At 43.6% G+C, this 20,764-nt stretch overlaps 1 protein-coding gene across 2 annotated transcripts; it reads left to right on the top strand.

Moving 5' to 3' along the window:
• Nucleotides 1-256: 256 nt before the first annotated feature.
• Nucleotides 257-20,689, top strand: LOC112231067 (phospholipid-transporting ATPase ID). Of its 2 annotated transcripts, none has more exons than XM_024397598.2 (28): nucleotides 257-651; nucleotides 5,065-5,166; nucleotides 5,371-5,429; nucleotides 5,545-5,658; nucleotides 7,266-7,364; nucleotides 7,482-7,543; nucleotides 7,748-7,820; nucleotides 8,015-8,085; nucleotides 8,217-8,299; nucleotides 8,409-8,567; nucleotides 8,661-8,749; nucleotides 8,825-9,018; nucleotides 9,196-9,404; nucleotides 12,881-12,924; nucleotides 13,061-13,226; nucleotides 13,393-13,581; nucleotides 13,767-13,882; nucleotides 14,043-14,207; nucleotides 14,310-14,421; nucleotides 14,511-14,616; nucleotides 14,710-14,860; nucleotides 15,057-15,240; nucleotides 15,425-15,648; nucleotides 15,844-15,927; nucleotides 17,114-17,359; nucleotides 19,258-19,396; nucleotides 19,587-19,717; nucleotides 19,815-20,689. In XM_024397598.2, the coding sequence occupies exons 2-28, from the start codon at nucleotides 5,112-5,114 to the stop codon at nucleotides 20,076-20,078; spliced, it is 3,588 nt and encodes a 1,195-aa protein (XP_024253366.1). In that variant the 5' UTR covers nucleotides 257-651; nucleotides 5,065-5,111; the 3' UTR covers nucleotides 20,079-20,689. The 2 variants fall into 2 exon arrangements, with proteins under 2 accessions (XP_024253366.1, XP_024253365.1); XM_024397597.2 differs by having other exon boundaries at nucleotides 5,085-5,166.
• The last annotated feature ends 75 nt before the right edge of the window (nucleotides 20,690-20,764 follow it).

A 20,764-nucleotide genomic window follows, 5' to 3' on the forward strand; every position in this document is an offset into this window, starting at 1 on the left:
CTTTAATCAAAATATAGAATATATTGTAATGTGCAGTATGACTGTTTTGATATGAATTCATATATAGGAAGTGGAAAATAGTGTGTCTGCGCATGCGTCCCCACCTCAGGGTGTGTGACATGCCTGGTATCCTCTGATCTTCCAGGTCATTGCCCCATTGTTTGTTCTGATTGGCCAGTGTCTGTCCCTCACCTCAGTTTTACTGCTGCTCAGCACCTGCCTCTGCCTTGTGTCTCAACATCCAGGTCCAAAGATCGCTGGCTGCAGTGTTTACTCTAGCTCTGTGCCATTACCCTTAGGGGGATCCCGTTCTGTTTCCTGTAGCTGCCCATGACTTTGCCTCCCCCACCTCCTCACACCCCACCTCTGGGACTCCACCTGCTCTGCTCCACTCCTGCCTTCTACCTAGGAGTCTCAGGAGCCCCTCTGGGTCTGCGTCTTGGTGTAAGTGTGTTTGCCCAGACTGAAGCGCAGTTCCGTCTCCTGGATTTACTCTAGTTCAACTGAAAGGGAGGGTGTGTTGAGTGAGAGAAGCGGGTGTCGTTGGAGACATCCTTAGGCCTACTTCCTGCCCGTCTTTGTTGTACCTGTCTGTGTTCTGTTGAAGGACCTTGACTTTCCTGAGGGACTCCGATATCATTCTTCTCACAGGTATGTGACTGGACATTATTTGCTTTTCTCCAATGATACTGCTGCTAACAATTAAGTGAACCTGTGCCTGGGGTCTGTCTCGAACGGGTCTGTCGACAAGTTCAGAGACTTCAGACATACAGTATTTGGCTAATAAGGAAAAGCTGATCAGTTAATCAAACTGATATACAGCATCCTAATGAATTTGAACATAAAACCACTGGGCACAGACGTCAATTCAACGTCTGATCAACGTTGGTTTAACATAAGTTCATTTAAATGACCTGTTGCAGTGACCGTATTACCACCACACCGGCAGTCACAGGTCATGAAAACGTTCAAATTCCAAGTGACCGTTTAGTCACGGTAATTAGGCTGCTCCAAGCTCTGATGCTGCTGATGGTCATTAGTAGCCTACCAAACTTGCTAACTGCCTGGTACTCGGCACTCTATTGTCCCTCTAATCACTCTGACATCAATGCAAATCTATTAGAAAATCTAATCAAACAGTTCATGAGAGCGCATGAGCTCATGTTGCGCAACATTTCAATCGGCTATGCAATTGCGCGAGAAAACAGATGGCCTCTACTAAAAAGAAGAGAATTAGCTTTCTATAGGCTAGACCTACTATATTTATTTTTCAACTTTCCTAATGTTACGCACATTGCTTATATTTAAAACAGGAGTATAGCAAATTAATGAACCACAGGAAAAGAGTCCTTCATTCGCTATTTAAGTACATAGATGACATGTACTTTTTCCAGCTGTCCCTGTTTCGATACAGGTGCATGATAATGGTCCATTCTAAAAAATATAAAAAATTCACACATTTTATTTAGTATATGTAAAGACATGATTATGTCTGATGGGTGACAATATTAGCCTATCACCTGTGAATGATATATTATTATTTGTGAATGATGCCCATCCCAAGCAACAATGCCTTTTTTGCGACTTTTTCTAATCATAGTCGCACACTGGGGCAGCAGGTAGCCTAGTGGTTAGAGCGTTGGACTAGTAACCAAAAGGTTGCAAGATTGAATCGCTGGGCTGACAAGGTAAAAATCTGTTGTTCTGCCCCTGAACAAGGCAGTTAACCCACTGTTCCTAGGCTGTCATTGAAAATAAGAATTTGTTCTTAACTGACTTGCCTAGTTAAATTAAAAAAAACACCTCATGTAGCCTAACCATAGGCCTATATGTTTTGTTAAGTTTGTATCACAACTGAAGTGGCCAAATAACTTCTTAAATTGAAGCATTACATGCATAATTGCATTTGCAGTCACTTTTGATAATGGTATTTGGAACATGGAACATTTGCGCTTATAGCTTACTACCATGTGCACATTTTTGCGCTTATAATGTAAAGAAATAGCCTAATAGTTTAACATTTTAAGCTAAACGTTCTGATCTGCTGTGTCAGCCACATTGTGTAAAAACATTTTTTTTTAATGCTAGTGGTTGTATTCATTTTGGATCTATCGCATCCCACAACTGTCCCAGGCAAGGTTTGGAATAGATTGACAGAGGCTAGTGATTTTGCTGTATATAAGGCCTACTCACCTTGTTGGCTGATGAAAAGTAAATGTGGACAGTTCTTCCAATATCTTCAATATGCAGCTTGGAATTGGATAAGGAACCACGCAGTTGCATCCCCGATGTGACTCTCTTCACTTGTAGCCAGTAAGAAAAACCCGATCATGTGATGGAGTGCACAGCACCTAGGGAGAAGGGCACAACGGCCACTGGCCCAAAAAAGGCATGGATTTTTTTAGGGTGCGTTACGGCCACACAAAGGGGATGCAGCCATGAAATTCTAGGAATTGATCATCAAGTGCTTGTCAAATTGTGAATGAGAGACTGATGTAGTGTGTACAGCCGAGCTCGTGCCTTTCAAGCAACTTTCCAGCAACTTTTTTTCAAATCACCATTAGTCTCATCATGCAGCCTTACAATGTATTAAAAATCAAAACATATAGCCCAAGGTTTGTAGAACAACTAAAGTTACATTAATAACTTGAAATAAAAAAATAGGAATTCATATTTCTTTGTTAACCGCTCAACACAGAATAGCTGCATGTGCGCACACCAATCGTTTGGAGATAATATTCTTTCTATTTTATTTAGCTTTGTTCAATTATATTTTTCATACTATAAAATAATGCCACTGATGTCTATGCAAATCTTGTCTGCTAAAAGAACTAGTGTAGCCCACAGCCACTTGGCATAACCAGATCAGGACCTAATATTAGGACAACTCAGATTATGCTATTCTGTTCTTCTGAAATAGACTACATGTTCTGAATATCATAGACCTGTCTTTACAATAAGGGATTTATTGTAAAGGTGTAGGCTGTATTACATGGACTTTTTAAAATGTAGATGTTCCAAAGGTCTGCTTGTAGGCTATGTGTGGAAGCCAGGAAATGTTAAAAGTGTTTATGTTAATTAACGGTCAATTACCGTGAGACCGACAGTTATTTGCTTGGCAATCACTGGCTGATGAAATTTCGTGACCACCACAGCCCTACGTGGAAACAACGTTGATTCAACCAGTGTGTGTGCCCAGTGGGTACTTTGTATCAAAGTGTGTGTGTTCTGGTACAATGCAGGGAGTAAATATTCCCAATGTGAAAGTTTAAACTAAATCAAAAATGAAAGAAATATGGGTGTGGGAAAGCATGGAATTGGGGAGAAGTTTAGGCTTTTGGTGTTGTGGTGGGCGTGAGAGGTTGAGATTACTTTTTGACCTGTGGTTTGGAGTGAATTTCGGCTGTTTATTTGTGAGTTTCTGCCAAAACAGATGGTCATTGAACTGTACAATTTCATGGTGAAAAACTTGTCAGAGGAAGATACTATAAATATATATATATTAATATTATCTTCTTTATAGTATCTTCCTCTGACAAGTTTATATATAATAGTTTCTGTACTTCTAAGGCTTTCTATTTCCTTGAATGTATAAGGTGTGTGAGCTGTGTATGAGGTTTTTGAGCTGGTGGCAGCCATCACAGAGGAGCTAGAAGACTGATAAGGAGACTGATAAGGAGACTGATAAGGAGTCTGATAAGAGAACTTTGTGACTTCAGGCAGGCGGGACATAATGTGGGGAATACCAGGTCTAATGTTCAGGGTTATTAGTGAGCTCAAGTGTAGTGACTGAGTATGGATTATCAAGTGTATTTTGCTCTGGTACAAATGGTTGATAAGGAGTGACTCTACTACATCTCAACATGGCATTTACTCTACCAGTGAGCATAGAGGGGAAATGTACGACATAGCAGGTTAATGTACATGAGCTTTTACAAGAGCTTCATCCTTAATATCAGAAACTATACATTTGACTCCTCTTTATACTGGACTTTAAATTTTTACATTTTAAAAATAATTCATCTTTATTTAACTAAATCAGTTAAGAACAAATTCTTATTTACAATGACACCCTACCGAGGAACAGTGCCTTGTTCAGGGGCAGAACGACAGATTTTTACCTTATCCGGTTGGGGATTCGATCCAGCAACCTTTTGGTTACTGGCCCTACACTCTAACCACTAGGCTACCTGCCACCCCAGACTTGCCTTGATCAGATCTGTATTTTTTATATTTCAAACTAAATTCAAAGCCTCCTCATGGAACAATTTACACTGTAATAAAGAGGATTCATAGTTTATCTTCATGGACATGGCCTAAAATATTCCCAGATTATGGTTGATCTTCATTTAAAAAGCTCCAGCCAAAGTAATCCAGAAGAATAAAACCCAAACATAAATTATATATATATATATTTTTTTAAATCAGGCCTACTCCGTGACTAATTTAACCTGTGTTTGTGAAACCTGTTCATAAAAACCAGTGCCTTGTCCATAACTCAACAGATTATCCCTATAAAGTAAATTCGATCATTTCTGTATAAAGCTCATTACGTAGATCACATCAATGCCATTTTCACAAAATGTTCACTTGAAAGTTAATGATTGTTGGTGTTCATTTAGATATCAGGAAGCTCATTTGCGTAGGGAACAGGCTTGTGTGTCTGTGTGTGCATGCGGATATGTGTGGAGGCGGGGCCAGTGATTAAAGAATTCTCACTCTCACCAATAGTGTAAAACTGATAAGTGGTCGTTGCCAAGGATACTACACATAGGCCTACGTTAGTACAACCCTGCAAGGCTCACCATGAACTTGTCATAAAATGATTATAGCTGTTCCACACTTGCTGTTCCACACACTGGTTAGAGTGTATAGACCTGCTGTAAATGAGACCGTTCCGCTCCCTTCGCTCTGTCATAACACGGTTACAATATACTGTAGCTGTACCACAAGTATGGAGAAATCATCATGGTCAGGAAGTTTCCCAACCTTGCCTCTCATCATTTTATATAGTGAGTTTCACTTTGTGATTCCATTATTAATCAAGCTATTATTCCACATCAGCCATCTGTTTCTTCTCCCAGGTGTGATATGGGAGTGATGAGCTGAACATGGGGTCGCTACTGTCACAATTGGGTCTGGAGTGTGGGAGGAAGGAAGTAAAAGGTGAGTTAACTGACCTGCTGTAGTCTAGCCCCAGCTCTGATGTGGAGAGCATCCCCAGAGTTTATTATTTTACTGCCACGCCTGTGATCTGGCTATCTGTGTCCCAGCCCTTAAGGGGCTAAAGCCAACATTTACTTGTGGAAGAGTTGAGCAGTTTTTTGCCACACCTGTGATATATAATTGATGTTGTGTTTCCCCCTACAGAGGAAGAAAGACACCTGCGAGCAAATGACAGAGAATTCAACTTGTCTTACGAGTATGCTGTAAGTACTGCTGTCGATTACTCATTCCAAGCCTTTGTTTACATTGTGTGTCTGCATGTTATGTTTTCATGTGTATTTGTCACAGTAACACATTCCCCTCTTGCTTCCCATGCAGGACAATGCCATTAAAACCTCCAAATACAATATCTTCACCTTTCTCCCGCTCAATCTGTTTGAGCAGTTCCAAAGGCTGGCCAATGCCTACTTCCTCTTCCTCCTCTGTCTCCAGGTAACCTTTACACAGCCTTTAATGCAGCCACTCTAAGCCTTATTCTGTCAATGCTGCACAGGGCTGATGCCTGTAGATATAGTGTATTTGGAAAGTACTCAGACCCCTTGACTTTTTCCACATTTTGTTACGTTACAGCCTTATTCTAAAATGTATGAAATAAATAAATGAATGTCCTCATCAATCTACACACACTACCCCCATAATGACAGCGAAAACAGATTTGAAATATTTGCAAATGCATTAAAATTTTAAAACAGATACCGTATTTACGTAAGTATTCAGACCTTTTGCTATGAGACTCCAAATTGATGTCAGGTGCATCCTGTTTCCATTGATCATCCTTGAGATGTTTCTACGACTTGATTGAAGTCCACCTGTGGTAAATTCAATTGATTGGACATGATTTGGAAAGGCACACCTGTCTATATAAGGTCCCACATTTGACAGTGCATGTCAGAGCAAAAACCAAGCCATGAGGTCGAAGGAATTGTTCGTAGAGTGAGACAGGATTGTGTCGAGGCACAGATCTGGGGAAGGGTACCAAAAAATGCCTGCAGCATTGAAGGTCCCCAAGAACACAGTGGCCTCCATCATTCTTAAATGGAACTTTGGAAACACTAAGTCTCTTCCTAGAGCTGGCCTCCCAGCCAAACTGAGCAATCAGGGGAGAAGGGCCTTGGTCAGGGAGGTTACCAAGGACCATATGGTCACTCAGACAGAACCCCAGACTTCCTAGGTGGAGATTGGAGAACCTTCCAGAAGGACAACCATCTCTGCAGCATTCCACCAATCAGGCGTTTATAGTAGAGACGGAAACCACTTCTCAGTAGCCAGACGGAAACCACTCCTCAGTAAAAGGCACATGACAGCCTGCTTGGAGTTTGCCAAAAGGCACCTAAAGGAACATGATTCTCTGGTCTGACGAAACCAAGATTGAACTCTTTGGCCTGAATGCCAAGTGTCATGTCTGGAAGAAACCTGGCACCGTACCTATGCTGAAGCATGGGGGTGGCAGCATCATGCTGTGGGGATGTTTTTCAGCAGCAGGGACTTGGAGACTAGTCGGGATCAAGGGAAGATGAATGGAGTAAAGTACAGATAGATCCTTGATGAAAAGCTGCTCCAGAGCACTCAGGATCTCAGACTGGGGTTTACCTTCCAACAGGACAACGACACTAAGCACACAGACAAGACAACGCAGGAGTGGCTTCGGGACAAGTCTCTGAATATTCTTGAGTGGCCCAGCCAGAGCCCGGATTGAATCGATCAAACATCTCTGGAGCAACCTGAAAATAGCTGTGTAATGACACTCCCCACCAAACCTGACAGAGCTTGAGAGGATCCCAGAGAATAATGGGAGAAACCCCCCAAATACTGGTGTACCAAGCTTGTAGCTTCATACCCAAGAAGATTTGAAGCTGTAAATATACCAAAATGTAGAATCTGAGTGCAAATGTATATTTCTTCATAGTATCCACATAAGCTCCCTCATGGCCTGGAGCTGGCTGTAGGCTTATACTATATTGTAGGTAGTAGCAGTACTAATTGGCAGCAGAAAGTTGAGTCCCTGCTGGTGATGTTTTGTCTCTCCTGGCTACTCTCAGCTCATCCCAGAGATATCATCCCTGTCCTGGTTCACCACCGTGGTCCCCCTGGTCCTGGTGCTCTCCATGACCATGGCTAAGGACGGCAGCGACGACATAGTGAGCTCAACGTCTACTAATTACAGTATTAAGACCAGATACAGAACATGGTTTCTACATAGACCTGTTTTTTTCTGGTCTCCAGATCCTAATATTCCCTCTCCTTCGCCTGTGTAGAACAGACACAGATGTGACAGACAGGTGAACAACCGGAAGGTGGAGGTCCTCATCGATGGAGAGTGAGTCTCTCTTCCCTTTTGTCTTAGCTTGTTTCTCAGTGCTTGGAAAGTGCTTGAATGTCACAGATTAGCTCTCAAGAGGTCTGTATATTTGTTGTGTATGCATCAGGTGGTGATTTGTTAGTCAGTGTTAGCATTCTCAAACACCAGATGTCACTCTAGGCTTGCTTTAGCGCAGCATCATTACGATCTTGCTCTTTTCAGACTAAGGAGTGAAAAGTGGATGGATGTTCAAGTTGGGGACATCATCAAGCTGGAGAATAATCAGTTTGTCACGGTAAGGTTGGAGGTGTCTGCTGAGGGTCAAAGGGCAGATGTACCACAGAAATACAATCAGCCAGTGTAGGTCACCAGTCATTCTACAGAATAGAAAATCGGACTAATTTATATTTCAAGTAAGTCATAATTTATGGGGTTTCACATTAACATTCTATAGCTCTCTCTCTTGTCTTTATCACTCTCTTTCTCCAGGCCGATCTCCTGTTGCTGTCCAGCAGTGAGCCTCTCAACCTCATCTACATAGAAACAGCTGAACTAGATGGGTGTGTCTCTGTTGCGTTCATGCATGTGTTTGTGTTTACCTTTGACACCAAAGATATTTCACTGCCTTTCTTAATTGTATGAGCTCTTCCTCTTTCTCTGTGTTTCTCATCCTGCCCACCTCCTCCTTTAGAGAAACTAACTTGAAGGTGAAGCAGGCCCTGACTGTAACAGGGGAACTGGAGGATTGCATAGAGAAACTGGCCAACTTCAATGGTAAGACTGGAAAAAAGTTTAGATTATCATGGCTTAAAAGTCTAGATCTTATGAATCAGAATATTCTTAACTGTTGTACAGTCCCTGAACTTCTCTTGTCCCTGTGTAGGCGAGGTGCGCTGTGAGCCACCCAACAACCGCCTAGATAAGTTCACTGGCACCCTGACTCTGAAGGGAGAGATGTACTCCCTGGACAACGAGAGGGTCCTGCTGAGAGGCTGTACTCTGAGGAACACCCAGTGGTGCTTCGGCCTGGTCGTCTTTGGAGGTGAGTCTCACCGGTCCACATAATGTCAGAGAAATTACCTAAGACTTAAAAAAATATATCCACAACTGATGATCAATCTATTTCCTCTTCCAGGTCCAGACACCAAGCTGATGCAGAACTGTGGAAAGACTACATTGAAACGGACCAGCATTGATCGCCTCATGAATGTTCTGGTGCTGAGTGTGAGTATGACTATACATACACACACAGTCATCACACACACACACACTTCTTAACTGTCGTGTTTGGTCTTCCAGATCTTTGGTTTCCTGGCGGTTATGTGTTTAATCCTGGCCGTTGGGAATGGAATCTGGGAGTACCAGGAGGGCTCTAAGTTTGCTGCGTTCCTACCCAAGCAAGAGGGGGTTAACGCTCCCTTTTCAGCCTTCCTCACCTTCTGGTCCTACGTCATCATCCTCAACACTGTGGTTCCTATATCCCTCTATGTCAGGTCAGTGCACTTCACATATTATCCAGTCATTCACTGCAATTGCATCTCTGTGTCCAAATGTGTTACTTCTACTGTGCCTTTGATGACAGGACTACACCACCATGAATCATCAATGTGAATTGTTTGCATTTCTCTCTCCCTCTCTCTCTTTCTCTTTCTCCTGTGTTTTGGGTGCAGTGTGGAGATCATTCGTCTGGGGAACAGTTTCTACATAGACTGGGACAGGAAGATGTACTATCCCAAGAGTGACACGCCTGCCGAGGCCAGGACCACCACGCTCAACGAGGAGCTGGGCCAGATCAAATACATCTTCTCTGACAAGACTGGAACACTCACACAGAACATCATGACCTTCAACAAGTGTTCCATCAACGGGAAGTCCTATGGTGAGGCCTGGCGCTGAAATACACACACTTATATCAAATCAAATCAAACTGTATTTGTCACATGCGCCGAATAAAACCGGTGTAGACCTTACCGTGAAATGCTTACTAACAAGTTAAAAAATACTGTATATATTTTTTACATTTATTTATATATATTCATAGTTTTGATGTCGTCACTATTATTCTACAATGTACTTGTTAAAAAAATTTGAAATAAAGAAAACATAAGAGCAGCGTCAACTCACCATCTGTACGACCAAGAATATGACTTTCGCGAAGCGGATCCTGTGTTCTGCCTTTCACCCAGGACAACGGAATGGATCCCAGCCGGCGACCCAAAAAAATGACTTCGTAAAAGGGGGAAACGGAGCGGTCTTCTGGTCAGACTCCGGAGACGGGCACATCGTGCACCACTCCCGAGCATTCTTCTCACCAATGTCCAGTCTCTTGACAACAAGGTTGATGAAATCCGAGCAAGGGTAGCATTCCAGAGGGACATCAGAGACTGTAACGTTCTTTGCTTCACGGAAACATGGCTCACTGGAGAGACGCTATCGGAGTCGGTGCAGCCAACTGGTTTCTCCACGCATCGTGCAGACAGAAACAAACATCTTTCTGGTAAGAAGAGGGGCAGGGGCGTATGCTTCATGGTTAACGTGACGTGGTGTGATCATAACAACATACAGGCACTCAAGTCCTTCTGTTCACCTGATTTAGAATTCCTCACAATCAAATGTCGACCGCATTATCTACCAAGGGAATTCTCTTCGATTATAATCACAGCCGTATATATTCCCCCAAGCAGACACATCGATGGCTCTGAACAAACTTTATTTGACTCTTTGCAAACTGGAATCCATTTATCCCCGGAGGCTGCATTCATTGTGGCTGGGGATTTTAACAAGGCTAATCTGAAAACAAGACTCCCTAAATTTTATCAGCATATCGATTGCGCAACCAGGGCTGGAAAAACATTGGATCACTGCTATTCTAACTTCCGCGATGCATATAAGGCCCTGCCCCGCCCTCCTTTCGGAAAAGCTGACCATGACTCCATTTTGTTGATCCCTGCCTACAAACAGAAACTAAAACAAGAAGCTCCCGCGCTGAGGTCTGTTCAACGCTGGTCCGACCAATCTGATTCCACACTCCAAGACTGCTTCCATCACGTGGACTGGGATATGTTTCGTATTGCGTCAGACAACAACATTGACGAATACGCTGATTCGGTGAGCGAGTTCATTAGAACATGCGTTGAAGATGTCGTTCCCATAGCAACAATTAAAACATTCCCAAACCAGAAACCGTGGATTGATGGCAGCATTCGCGTGAAACTGAAAGCCCGAACCACTGCTTTTAATCAGGGCAAGGTGACCGGAAACATGACCGAATACAAACAGTGTAACTATTCCCTCCGCAAGGCAATCAAACAAGCTAAGCGTCAGTATAGAGACAAAGTAGAATCTCAATTCAACGGCTCAGACACAAGAGGCATGTGGCAGGGTCTACAGTCAATCACGGATTACAAAAAGAAAACCAGCCCAGTCACGGACCAGGATGTCTTGCTCCCAGGCAGACTAAATAACTTTTTTGCCCGCTTTGAGGACAATACAGTGCCACTGACATGGCCCGCAACTAAAACATGCGGACTCTCCTTCACTGCAGCCGACGTGAGGAAAACATTTAAACGTGTCAACGCTCGCAATGCTGCAGGCCCAGACGGCATCCCCAGCCACGCCCTCAGAGCAATGCGCAGACCAGCTGGCTGGTGTGTTTACGGACATATTCAATCAATCCCTATCCCAGTCTGTTGTTCCCACATGCTTCAAGAGGGCCACCATTGTTCCTGTTCCCAAGAAAGCTAAGGTAACTGAGCTAAACGACTACCGCCCATAGCACTCACTTCCGTCATCATGAAGTGCTTTGAGAGACTAGTCAAGGACCATATCACCTCCACCCTACCTGACACCCTAGACCCACTCCAATTTGCTTACCGCCCAAATAGGTCCAAAGACGATGCAATCTCAACCACACTGCACACTGCCCTAACCCATCTGGACAAGAGGAATACCTATGTGAGAATGCTGTTCATCGACTACACCTCGGCATTTAACACCATAGTGCCCTCCAAGCTCGTCATCAAGCTAGGCTTGATTACCAACAACAACGAGACGGCCTACAGGGAGGAGGTGAGGGCCCTCGGAGTGTAGTGTAAGGAAAATAACCTCACACTCAACGTCAACAAAACTAAGGAGATGATTGTGGACTTCAGGAAACAGCAGAGGGAACACCCCCCTATCCACATTGATGGAACAGTAGTGGAGAGGGTAGTAAGTTTTAAGTTCCTCGGCATACACATCACAGACAAACTGAATTGGTCCACCCACACAGACAGCATCGTGAAGAAGGCGCAGCAGCGCCTCTTCAACCTCAGGAGGCTGAAGAAATTTGGCTTGTCACCAAAAGCACTCACAAACTTCTACAGATGCACAATCGAGAGCATCCTGTCGGGCTGTATCACCACCTGGTACGGCAACTGCTCCGCCCACAACCGTAAGGCTCTCCAGAGGGTAGTGAGGTCTGCACAACGCATCACTGGGGGCAAACTACCTGCCCTCCAGGACACCTACTCCACCCGATGTCACAGGAAGGCCATAAAGATCATCAAGGACAACAACCACCCGAGCCACTGCCTGTTCACCCCGCTATCATCCAGAAGGCGAGGTCAGTACAGGTGCATCAAAGCTGGGACCGAGAAGCTGTTTTTCAGTCTCTATCTCAAGGCGATCAGACTGTTAAACAGCCACCACTAACATTGAGTGGCTGCTGCCAACACACTGACTCAACTCCAGCCAATTTAATAATGGGAATTGATGGGAAATGATGTAAAATATATCACTAGCCACTTTAAACAATGCTACCTAATATAATGTTTACATACCCTACATTATTCATCTCATATGTATATGTATATACTGTACTCTATATCATCTACTGCATCTTTATGTAATACATGTATCACTAGCCACTTTAACTATGCCACTTTGTTTACATACTCATCTCATATGTATATACTGCACTCAATACCATCTACTGTATCTTGCCTATGCCGCTCTGTACCATCATTCACTCATATATCTTGATGTACATATTCTTTATCCCCTTACACTTTGTAGTTTTGGACTTGTTAGCTAGATTACTTGTTGGTTATTACTGCATTGCCGGAACTAGAAGCACAAGCATTTCGCTACACTCGCATTAACATCTGCTAACCATGTGTATGTGACAAATAACATTTGATTTGATATCAATGTGCAGGGATGGATGGTAATAGCGGTAGATGAAGAAAAAGGTCAAGTCTAGCACTATAAGCATGTATCATGTGTTTACACACACGGTAAGGCATACATTAATACACATAGGTGGCAATCATTTACTGTACCATATAACTGACTAAATGTGTTTCTGTTCTCCAGGGGAGTTGTTGGACTTTTCTGGACAAAGAGTGGAGATTAATGAGGTGAGAGGAGGAAAAGGGTGTGTTGGGTTTATGGATTTAAATGTATGAAAGAAAATCTCTTAAAGCCCTTTCTTTGGCAATAAATCCTTACATTCCGTGGCACTAACATTCCTAACCCTCACTCACTCTCTGGTAGAAAACAGAGAAGGTGGACTTCTCTTGGAACAACCTGGCCGACCCAAAGTTCTGTTTCCATGACCACAGCCTAGTGGAGGTGGTGAGGGAGGGCAACCCCGAGGTGCAGGCCTTCTTCCGCCTGCTTGCGTTGTGCCACACCGTCATGCCCGAGGAGAAGAAGGAGGGTGAGAAAGCGACTCCTGCTGGATTCATATGTTATTGCATTGGTGTGGGTGACTATGGACTGCGGCTTGAGAGAAGTTGCACAGTGGTTGGGAGGACAACTTCTACCTACTCCATAAACTAGACAAGGCGACTAGTAAATATCTTCCAATTATTGTGATCTTCTAGGTGAATTGTACTACCAGGCCCAGTCACCAGACGAGGGAGCTCTGGTCACAGCAGCCAGGAACTTTGGCTTTGTGTTCCGCTCTCGTACGCCAGAGAGCATCACTGTAGTGGAGATGGGAGAGCTGGTCACCTACGAGCTGCTGGCTGTACTGGACTTCAACAACGTCCGCAAGAGGATGTCGGTCATCGGTGAGTCCAACAAACACTAACCGTTACGCCTTTAGAATTATAGGGGAATATGTTCTGAAACTGTAGCTATTTAGAATTATCTGAATGATATGTGAAGTTTGTCCAAACATTGATGGCTTTATTGTAACCGATTGACATTGAGATTTAAGTTAACAAAACCTCATTATGTGTTGTGTGGCCCCTAGTCCGCAGTCCGGAGGGCAAGCTGACTCTTTACTGTAAGGGAGCAGACACCATCATCTTTGAGAGGCTGAACCCTTCTTGCAGCAAACTAAAGGAGGTCACCACCGAACACCTCAATGTGAGTAACCAGCTTCTGTGTGTCCGTGTTTAGAATTCTGTATTTTTTGTGGAGCGTGCGAATATATGTAAAATCTTACACAAGATGAACTACATCCTGTATGTCCAACTCTGTACCTGTGTGTTCGATCCTAACTCTAAAGTAACTGTTCCATTGACAGGAGTATGCTGGGGATGGTCTGCGTACGCTGGCTCTGGCCTACAAGGACATAGACCCAAAGTATATGGAGGAGTGGAAACTGCGCCACCATGAGGCCAGCACTGCCATGGACGAGAGGGAGGAGAAGTTGGATGCGCTGTATGAGGAGATCGAGAAAGGCCTGCTGGTGGGTACTACAGACAAAAGTATCATTACAATGTCCTACAAGACAATCCACTAGCACAATATCAACTGAATCTTTCATGTTTGTACCGGTATGTGTGTGTAGCTGTTAGGATCCACTGCAGTAGAGGATAAGCTACAGGATGGAGTGCCTCAGACCATTGAGCAGCTCTCCAAAGCCGACATCAAGATCTGGGTGCTCACTGGAGACAAGCAAGGTGGGTTATCTTCCTTAGAATATACTATCAATAGGCTACAATAGTTTTCTCTGGTGCACCTTGATTCTCTTTTCTCTTTGTCGGAACAGAAACGGCAGAGAACATTGGCTACTCCTGCAACATGTTGCGAGAGGAGATGACTGAAGTGTTCATCGTGTCGGCAAACACAGCAGAGGAAGTCAGAAAGGAGCTCCAGTGAGTCCACAGACAGACTATTGTCAATCACTTTCGTAGTTTGACGCACCACAGTAAGGGGACATGTAAACGTATCTCTCTCTCCCTGACCAGGACCGCAAGGAGGAAGATGAGACCTGATGGACCAGAGGAGTCTACAGTCACGAAGAGTAGAAGTGGCCTGTTTTGTCTTTTAAAGACAGAGACGGTGGCAGATGAACCAGTGGATGGAGAGTACGCTATGGTGATTAACGGACACAGTCTGGTAAGGACAAGGACTCTGGTGGGTCACAGGACAAGTTACTGGAAACATAAAACTTATATTCTGATTTGACATATGTTGTAATCACTTTTCATAATCTCTGTTCCAATCTCTGTTTCATTCATTTATCTCTGTCTTTCCACTACTCCCTCTCCCCTCCCCCTCTCCTCCATCTCCCCTTCCCTCCCTCTCCACCCAGGCCTTTGCCCTGGAGAAGGACATGGAGATGGAGCTGCTGCGGACAGCGTGTATGTGTCAGACGGTGATCTGCTGCAGGGTGACTCCACTGCAGAAAGCCCAGGTGGTGGAGCTGGTGAAGAAGTACAAGCAGGCTATCACTCTGGCCATCGGTGACGGCGCCAACGACGTCAGCATGATCAAGGGTAGGGCTGCTTGATCGAGGGTCAATCACTGTGAAGGTGTTGAAGGATCCTGATTCTTGATGCTAAATGTTTGACTGCTGTTATGATTCCTCTAATCAACTCATACACACACGCATCCTCTCCATCTCTCTCCCACCACCCCTCTCCCTCTCTCTTGCCCTCACTTCCTCTCTCCCCCCTCTAGCTGCTCATATAGGAGTAGGTATATCAGGTCAGGAGGGAATGCAGGCGGTGCTCTCCAGTGACTTCTCCTTCGCTCAGTTCCGCTACCTGCAGCGCCTCCTGCTGGTGCACGGCCGCTGGTCCTACCTGAGGATGTGCAAATTCCTGCGTTACTTCTTCTACAAGAATTTCACCTTCACCTTCGTCCACTTCTGGTACGGCTTCTTCTGCGGTTTCTCAGCACAGGTGAGACACAGGGACAGAGGTGCATGCACAGAGACGAGCAGAAAAGTAATGCTTTAGTTTGTTTAGAGTATGACATGTTAATTCCCTTTATAACTAGTGGCAGAAGTAGTTCCTGACCAGGAAACATACTGGGCTCTAATGGACTAAGCAACAGTCATGTATCTAATGTGTATTATTTGTTGTTCCCCCTAACAGACTGTGTATGACGAGTGGTTCATCACCCTGTATAACCTGGTTTACACAGCTCTACCTGTGCTGGCGTTGAGTCTCTTTGACCAGGTAATCAGGTCTCTTATGTTAGTGTGTCAGTAATGTACGTCAGCCAATTATGTATGCCGATGCAAGTAAGTAGTATGTATATAATCACATACACTGAGTATACAAAACATTAAGAACTCTCTTTCCATGACATAGACTGACCAGGTGAAAGCTATGATCCCTTATTGATGTCACTTGTTAAATCCATTTCAATCAGTGTAGATGAAGGGGAGGAGACTGGTTAAAGAAGACAATTGAGACTGGATTGTGTATGTGTGCTATTCAGAGGGTGAATGGGCAAGACATTTAAAGGGGGTATGGTAGTAGATGCCAGGTGCACCTGGCATTTTGTGTCAAGAACTGCAACACTGCTGGGTTGTGTATCAAGAATGGTCCAGCCAACTTCACACAACTGTGGGAAGCATTGGAGTCAACATGGGCCAGCATCCCTGTGGAACGCTTTTGACCCTTGTAGAGACCATACCCTGACGCATTGAGTCTGTTCTGAGAGCAAAGGGAAGGGAGTGCAACTCAATATTAGGAAGGATGTTCCTAATGTTTGGTATATTCAGTGTCCGTGGTGGAAAAATTACTAAATTGTCATACTTGAGTAAAAGTAAAGATGCCTTAATAGAAAATTACTCATTTGAAAGTCACCTAGTCAAGTTCTACTCTAGTAAATTTCTACTTTAGTAAAAGTCTAAAAGTATTTGGTTTTAAAAATACAGTACTTAAGTATCAAAAGTAAATGGAATTGCTCAAATGTACTTAAGTATCAAAAGTGAAAGAATAAACCATTTAAAATTCCTTATATTAAACAAACCAGACGGCACAAATGTAATTTTTTTATTTATGGAGCACAGGAGCCAGGAGCACATTCCAGACATAATTTACAAACTAAACATTTGTGTTTAGTGAGTCCGCCAGATCAGAGGCAGTAGGGATGACCTGGGATGTTCTCTTGATATGTGTGTGAATTTGACAATTTTCCTATCAAAATGTAAAAAGTACTTTTGGGTATCAAGGAAAGTGTATGGAGTAATATTATATTATTTTCTTCAGGAATGTAGTGAAGTAAAAGTTGGCAAAAATATAAATAGTAAAGTACAGATACCCCAAACTACTTAAATAGTACTTTCAAGTATTTTTGCTTAAGTACTTTACACCACTGTTCAGTGTATGTCTCCCTATATATCTGTGTGTTTAGGATGTAAATGATCGGTGGAGTTTCCAGTACCCCAAGCTCTACGCCCCAGGCCAGCTCAACCAGTACTTCAGTAAGAGGGCCTTTGTCTACACAGTGTTACACAGTGGCTACAGCTCCCTGGTCCTCTTCTTCATTCCCTGGGCAGCCATGTACGACACTGTCCGAGACGACGGCAAAGACATTGTGGACTATCAGTCCTTCGCCCTGCTGGCCCAGACCTGCCTGCTCATCGCCGTCAGTATACAGGTAAGGAGAAGGGAGAAGAAGGGAAATAACATGTGTACTTAAGTTATCGAATTTGGGCATGTGTGGTGGTATATGAATGTTTCAACTGAGGCTAAAACCATATATTCAAACATACAGTTGAAGTCGGGAGTTTACATACACTTTGGTTGGAGTCATTAAAACTTGTTTTTCAACCACTCCACAAATTTCTTGTTAATTAACAAACTATAGTTATGGCAAGTCAGTTAGGACATCTACTTTGTGCATGACACAAGTAATTTTTCCAACAATTGTTTACAGACAGATTATTTCACTTATAATTCACTATCACAATTCCAGTGGGTCAGAAGTTTACATATACTAAGTTGACTGTGCCTTTTTAAACAGCTTGGAAAATTCCAGAAAATGATGGCTTTAGAAGCTTCTGATAGGCTAATTGACGACATTTGAGGTGTACCTGTGTATGTATTTCAAGGCCTACAATCAAACTCAGTGCCTCTTTGCATGAGATCATGGGAAAATCAAAAGAAATCAGCCAAGACCTCAGAAAGAAAATGTAGACCTCCACAAGTCTGGTTCATCCTTGGGAGCAATTTCCAAATGCCTGAAGGTACCATGTTCATCTGTACAAACAATAGTACGCAAGCATAAACACCATGGGACCACGCAGTCATCATACCGCTCTGGAAGGAGACGCGTTCTGTCTCCTAGAGATGAACAAACTTTGACGCGAGAAATGCAAATCTATCCCAGAACAACAGCAAAGGACCTTGTGAAGATGCTGGAGGAAACGGGTACAAAAGTATCTATATCGACAGTAAAACGAGTCCTATATCGACATAACCTGAAAGGCCGCTCAGCAAGGAAGAAGCCACTGCTCCAAAACCGCCAAAGAAAAGCCAGACTACGGTTTGCAACTGCACATGGGGACAAAGATCGTACTTTTTGGAGAATTGACCTCTGGTCTGATGAAACAAAAATCGAACTGCTTGGCCATGATGACCATCATTATGTTTGAAGGAAAAAGTGGGAGGCTTGCAAGCCGAAGTACACCATCCCAACCGTGAAGCATGGGAGTGGCAGCATCATGTTGTGGGGGTGCTTTACTGCAGGAGGGACTGGTGCACTTCACATAATAAATGGCACCATGAGGAAAGAAAATTATGTGGATATATTGAAGCAGCATCTCAAGACATCAGTCAAAAAGTTAAAGTTTGGTCGCAAATGGGTCTTCCAAATGGACAATGTCCCCAAGCATACTTCCAAAGTTGTGGCAAAATGGCATAAGGACAACAAAGTCAAGGTATTGGAGTAGCCATCACAAATCCCTGACATCAATCCTATAGAAAATGTGTGTGCAGAACTGAAAAAGCGTGTGTGAGCAAGGAGGCCTACAAACCTGACTCAGTTACACCAGCTTTGTAAGGAGGAATGGGCCAAAATTCATCCAACTTATTGTGGGAGGTTTGTGGAAGTATTTTAAGAATGAGTGATGTGCGGAAATCAATTTTATTGTCCTAATTTTTTGTGTTGACATCTCGGTTTTCTTTGAAATCGGAAACATTTGACCCAAGTTAAACAATTTAAAGGCAATGCTACCAAATACTAATTGAGTGTATGTAACATTTTGACCCACTGAGAATGTGATGAAAGTTGTAAAAGCTGAAATAAATAATTATCACTTCTATTATTCTGACATTTCACTTTCTTAAAATAAAGTGGTGATCCTAACTGACCTAATTCTTACTAGGATTAAATGTCAGGAATGTGAAAAACTGATTTTAAATGTATCTGGCTAAGGTGTATGTAAACTTCCAACTTCAACTGTACACATACACACTCTGGACTAATGTAGAAGGCATCTCTCTAAACACACACAGTAACAGAGTCTGAGGTAGCTGCATGTGTCTTTGTTAAAGCTGGGTCTGGACACCCACTATTGGACATCAGTGAACCAGTTCTTCCTGTGGGGCAGTCTGTGTGTGTACTTTGCTGTCATATTCACCATGTACAGCAATGGCATGTTTCTCATCTTCACCTCCTCCTTCCCCTTCATTGGTGAGTAGTACCACTCAGCACCCATCCATCCACCTCCTCTCCCTTCATCATTCATGTCTTTCTATCTGAACATTTGGTCAGTGACACTATCTGTAACTGTTTGTTACAGTATCTGTGACTATGTAGGTGAGTGTCTGTCACAGCAATCATCATCTGAATACATGTTGTGATGCTATACTCTATGTAACAGGCACAGCCAGGAACTCCCTGAACCAGCCCAATGTGTGGCTGACTATGCTACTCACCTCCATCCTCTGTGTGCTTCCCGTGGTGGCATATCGCTTCCTCCGCATCCTGCTGTGGCCCACTGTCAACGACAAGGTCAGATGTCGAGGGTTAACTCCTTTGTAATTGGCATTGAAGATTCACAAATTATTACTTCTCCCTCAATCCCTCTCATTCCTCCTCCTCCCTCTAGGTGAGGTACAAGGTGAGACAGGACAAGGTGTTACCCCCTGCCCCTCGCCGTGTCCAAGCCCGCCGCGCCAGTACCCGCCGGTCAGGCTACGCCTTCTCCCACGCCCAGGGCTACGGTGACCTGGTGACCTCAGGCAGATTCCTGCGGTGGACCCCGAAGAGCCGGCCAGCCCTTTTCTCCCAGACAGACTCCCCATTGGCCCAGACCCAGCCTCAGTTCTACCGCACCATCAATGAGGGTGGAGAGCCACCACTGAGTCCCTAGGAGTGATGACCTAACAGAGCACACAGTGTTCTGGCCATTCAGTCTGAAAATCCTCAATCTATTCCTAAAAGAAAAATCAAATGTCAATCAGCCATGTTTCTGTGAAACACTTCCACGGATGTAAGGATGTGGAACATTCTTCTGGATGAAAAGTACAAGGACAACCCCAAGCCTAAATTCAGCCAGGTTTAGTTTCAAGATGTATGTATGTGGAAGTACTGTACTTGTAACTGTAAAGAAAAAAGTATTGGTGATACAGCAACAAAATCATGCTGGACATAAGTCCAAAATGATCATTATGGTACAATGGTCATAGTGGCGGTTGGTGCCGTTTATGATTAGGGAAGACAATTTTTTTTATGGGCTTATTTCTATTACAGCATACTATTGGATGACTGTCATTCCTATTCCATTCACCCAGCTCAATGTAACATCTATAGGTGTAGGCTGCTACATCATACTCTAATTTTCCCTATACCCATCATGAGGCTGCTACAACCTAGCCTAGGTGCACATGTCAAAATACAAATGGGAGTAATCAAGGTGACAGACAGTGCCTGCATCTAGCTGATCTAGGGTGTAATCATTAGTTCAAACCGTTGCAAACGAGAATTTCTATTGGACAAATTCAGGTAGGTTTATACCCGTTCCATTTGCTTCTGTTTAAGATACGTTTTTCAACAGAA

This window comes from Oncorhynchus tshawytscha, linkage group LG33 (assembly GCF_018296145.1).
Source record: "Oncorhynchus tshawytscha isolate Ot180627B linkage group LG33, Otsh_v2.0, whole genome shotgun sequence".
NCBI classification, from domain to species: domain Eukaryota; kingdom Metazoa; phylum Chordata; class Actinopteri; order Salmoniformes; family Salmonidae; genus Oncorhynchus; species Oncorhynchus tshawytscha.

Bases quoted from the DNA above. Each gene is read 5' to 3' on its own strand.
- LOC112231067 (XM_024397598.2), top strand. From the start codon at position 5,112: ATGGGGTCGCTACTGTCACAATTGGGTCTGGAGTGTGGGAGGAAGGAA. The intron at 7,365-7,481 runs GTGAGCTCAACG...TCGCCTGTGTAG, and splicing joins AGGACGGCAGCGACGACATA to AACAGACACAGATGTGACAG. The intron at 7,544-7,747 runs GTGAGTCTCTCT...TGCTCTTTTCAG, and splicing joins GAGGTCCTCATCGATGGAGA to ACTAAGGAGTGAAAAGTGGA.